General features: G+C 30.3%; 1 protein-coding gene across 1 annotated transcript; it reads left to right on the top strand.

Annotated features, from left to right (window-relative positions):
- Positions 1 to 4,028: 4,028 nt before the first annotated feature.
- Positions 4,029 to 4,735, top strand: LOAG_12720 (hypothetical protein; the record flags this gene model as incomplete). The annotated part of the gene is made up of 2 exons (XM_003148232.1): positions 4,029 to 4,520; positions 4,595 to 4,735. The coding sequence occupies 2 exons, from the start codon at positions 4,029 to 4,031 to the stop codon at positions 4,733 to 4,735; spliced, it is 633 nt and encodes a 210-aa protein (XP_003148280.1).
- Positions 4,736 to 4,780: the final 45 nt, after the last annotated feature.

Here is a 4,780-nt window from a genome sequence, read left to right as displayed (position 1 = left end):
GCGTACTGAACCCATTGGTGGTTGGATACTAAGTGTTCCCATTGCTTGAATATTACACAAAATTGACGATTACGTTTTGATAACGAATTACGCTCTTGGCTGTATGATAGAAGATCGTTCCTCTGAAAACAGCATCAAAATTTCCAACTTTTCTGTGAAAAACCAGTTGGTGATAAGAATCATTTCAGTAGGTTCAAAAAACATCCTCTATTTACTGAAGTGTTATTTCACGTTACCTTAATATTTTTGCAACATTTCAATATATGCTATCACTAAAACCTTATCAGTTCTATTTTCCGTTCACTTATTATTCGCTTTCTACTCCGACCATTGTCATCTCCACAAACTTGTACACTTTAATCGCATATTTGAAAATCTGAACGTCTCCTATTATCTCTCAAATCTCACCATTTCTCCTTACCACTCAAATTTCTCTCATTCCTCCATTTTCACTCCTTTCCTATTTTGAACTTAGTGGAAGTACTTATGGACTTCCATAGTATCGAGAGGTCAAACTTCAATTTTGATACTTCAAATACAGTTAAAGAGGAAGGGATTAGAATAAAGGTCAGGTTTGCTAATATATCTTGAACTAGTACATCTGTCGATCGGTTTTAGAATTTGTGAAACAATTGAAATGTCGCGCCCCTTAAATCATATTCTATTTGATTGGAAATAGTAAAATTTGAAAAAAGAGTAACTTCACCTAGATGACCTGAGATATCCTGGACATTCACACCAACGTTACCTCTAATCCAGTTCTACGAACAGTAAAAATAGTCACCTCAGAACACTATTCCAAAGCCGTTTATCTTCTACAGCCTATTTCGCTAGTTGGTGGTACGGCGATTCTGTTTTCTACCATCGAGAGTCTTGAAATGCTGGAGATAAATCTTTCTTCTCTGTATCTTAGAAATCACTGTGCTTTTATTATCCTATTCCATCATCCGAATTACAGCATACAGTCTTGTCAATTGTATTGAGCTACCACAAGTTGCCTGATATTGCTTATCAAATCGAGCAATAAGAATAATCTCATTAATATTGAATCGGATAAGATTACAAATGAGATAAATATTTGTGGGAAAGTTATTATTGGAAACCACAATAGATTTCGGTTAAGTTCTTCGGAATTAATTTTCCCAGAAATTATGAAAATTACAAGTTTCAACATCGCCAACCTTTCTCCCACTAAAAAACCTATAACTGAGTGGTCAGTTTAATTATTCATTTTTTTTTTTTTTTACAAACAGATTTTGCTTATAATTGTTCGACATAATGAAATAAAGCGATATATCAGTTTTCAAATAGGAATATGCTGAAGTCAGTGTTAATTCGTGTTGAATTAATTTAAAAAGCTGTAATAAATGTTTTATTAAACTCATTATATCTTCACACATTGTTCTTGAAGACATCAAACGATCATTTAGTGAAAAAATGTTTTCTAGAATTACCGAATATTGATACTGTCGGAGTGTTAATCACTTTACTATTTAATGCAGATGTTTAATATTTTTTTGACAATCATTATATCTGTACAATGCTGAAATAGTTTTTTGAAAAAAAAATTGATTATCGTCACTGAAAAATCAATTAAAGTTTATTAAAATAACTGAATCATTTGATTTATGTGGCATTCCCTTGTTTATATTGGAACTGTTTAAAATGGCTTTCTCTTCAGTTAATTTGGACTGTTTTCAAAAGTCTGAAATTCTAAAATTTTGTCCTTTACCTAGTTCTAAGTTCAATTCACGATTTGAATTTTAAAATTGTCTTCTCTCTACAAAAGAAGAATTCATTACATCATTAAATAATCTAATTATGAAGGTAGAATCGGAAACATTCAGAAATTTCTAACCCCAGAGATGAAAATTCAATTTATCTTTTTTAGTTCACTATAGAATTGTTCCATTTATGTTATAATTGAATCGTACTTAAATTCACTATTTCAGAATATTTCACTTTCCGAAAATTTGAACATTTTCTTTTGCTCCCTAATTTTGAAATGATTTCAAATTCGAAAATAGGAATACTACTATTTAAATCCATCTAAAACGTACGGATGTGATACAAAAATTAATGATTATGAAAAATATTGCTAAACGGGTTTTTAGATAAACATAAACGATTGCAGCCAGCAATTGCTTGCAAAGTTTTTAACTGTTTAGTGGCATAATTTTATTTTTAAGTTTAAATTTTCAAAGAAAAAAAACAAAAGACAAAACAAAGATGAATCATATTTTAGCATAGCTTTTTTTAGCCTTCTCATACTTCTTTTTTTTCGAAAATTTTCTCGAAGAAATTGGGAATACTTTTATTATTTTCATTTTCCTCTTCATTGGTTGCACTTTCCTATAGTTTTCTCATAAATTTCGAACTTATTTTAACTTGATAGTGAATAATTCATCCTTTCAATTTCTAATTTCATAAATCTAAAGCAAATAAAAAAATTTTTTTTTGTTTAGTGAAATTATTCATTCAAAAAACCAATTTTAGTCATCATTCCAAATGATTAAATATAAGCAGAGAGTGATGAAATATGAGAATGCTTTCGAATAACAAATAATTTCTAATCAATCAATATTTTCATTCCTTAATTTTTAATTTTTCTTTTTTGCCAAAGTTTATTTTTTAAACTAATACTTATCATCAATAATTATTTAGTTTAATTCATTTATTTTTCAATTTTAATTTATTTGGTATAAGATTTGTCGAAATAGATGAACTTTGTGAATTTTCTTTGAAATAATCAATGGAAATGTTTAATCATCATATCACAAAAGAGAGAGTGAGTTATGATTGGTGTGTTGTGAATATTATTACATTCTTGATGATACCGTTTCGGTATCTTTCATATCAAATGATGATAAGGTTAACAACTTATTCATAAATTTTCAAATTTCAAAAGCTAAAATGAATGCCCTTTCATATGATCTGATACCTAAAAATGATATGCTTGCAATTAGCTTACTGTTTAATGAATATCTGTAATTCATTCTTCATAAGCATTCCAATTTTCCCTCCTGAAATCATTCTCCTTTTTCCATTTCTCTCTCTCTCTCTCTCTCTCTCCTTCTACCCTATGCTTACATTTATTTCATCCAGCTCAAATCATCACTCTCTTTTGTCCATCCTTCCATTACCCTACCCAAGAATGCATCAATCAGTTCATCCTTTCTTGGGAACAGTTGCTGTATTTCATTTTCTTTTTTTCTTTTTTTTTCTTATCGTTTACCAATATATCCTCCGAAAAAAGGCTTTTTTCTTTACATTTTTATTTACTGTCTTTAGTTTCTTCTAATAGTAATACTATTTTCCTATCAACCTTAACCACAAATGACCTGAATCAATTTATTTCCATTCCCTTTCTCCTCCTAAAATCTGTATCTGTACATCTGAACAGTCCTCTCTCTTTGTATTTACTCTCAATTTTACCGCATAACTATCAATCAGGAGCAATTGAATGGCTCTTTCTCACCTGTCCTTATCGAAATCACAAACTTTCCCTTTTTCTTCTCAACGAGAGTTGCCCATAAATGGTTCACTTTTTCACCGTAAACATTTTCGATATGCTCATAAATTTCACTGATTCTCTTTCACACTGTCAAATGTCAAATGTCCTTGTCATCTTTTCCCCATAGTATCATCACTTCTTTCAATTTCATTTATTGATTCATTATGTCTACTTTTTATGATATCAAATTATAGTCTAACTTTGTTCCATTATCAGACTGTATGACATTTGATAATTGACATCAATTTTTGTTACGGTTACTAAATTTTGAATTCATTAATGTGTTTCGTTAATTGAAATGGCATTGATAATTTTGATAGAACATATTGAGCAATTATCAATTTCAGAATTTTGATTATTACCGTGTGGAATAATCATTTGATATTCGAACTCTTTCAAAATATTTCTTCCGAAAATAGTATCTCTTGAATTCCGAAATATGCAGGTAATGTGAATCTTATTTATCGATTTTGATCTGTCTATATTTATGGAAAAGGAGAAAAAAAAGAAAAAAATGGGAAAGAGTAAAAAGAAAAGGTCTGTTTTAAATGTTGAAAAAGCAAAAGAAGAGTTGTTGAATTCAATGGAAAAGAACTGTGAGACAGCTATTCGAAATGAAAAAACAAAAGAAGAGATTGTCGTAGAAGAAGCCAAACAAAATGACAAGGGATTCAACGGTGAAACTAAATTATCAAAAGAAACTGATACCTTGCATTCTATGTTGACAAATAGCTGTGCTGATAATAATGTTAAGAAATGTCCACAGGGAATTGATGAAGGCTGTTCAGCATTTTTCAACCGCGTTGCAATTTCATTAGATGAAGAAAATCAAGAATATTTTCCACCTAGAAAAACAGATTCGAAGGAAAGCGATTGGAAGATTGAAGGAACTTCTCCTGCAAAGATTCAAGAGAGAAATGTGGATGAAAATGATTCCGAATCAAATTTAACCGAAATATGTGATGAAACGAAAGATATTAATGCTTCTAAAGTTATGGACAATCCGGTAACTAAAACAATAGACCTTAAAAAAACAATTTACCGGATATCGATATTGTACCTATATCAAATGTATCTGAGTCGGTAGTTGTTCATGATGTGGAAACAACTGAGCAGGACTTCCTGAAAATGCATGGTGCAGAAAGCATACAACACACGCAAGTTTCGGAAGCACAGATTTCAGAAAAATTGAATATGAAAACAGCAAATCCGGATTTTTAGCCCGTTCAAGATTTAGACATGCTGGGTGAAGGATTAGCAGAGAGG

Source organism: Loa loa (genome assembly GCF_000183805.2).
Source record: "Loa loa unplaced genomic scaffold supercont3.26, whole genome shotgun sequence".
NCBI classification, from domain to species: domain Eukaryota; kingdom Metazoa; phylum Nematoda; class Chromadorea; order Rhabditida; family Onchocercidae; genus Loa; species Loa loa.
This window is presented reverse-complemented; position numbering and strand designations above follow the sequence as displayed.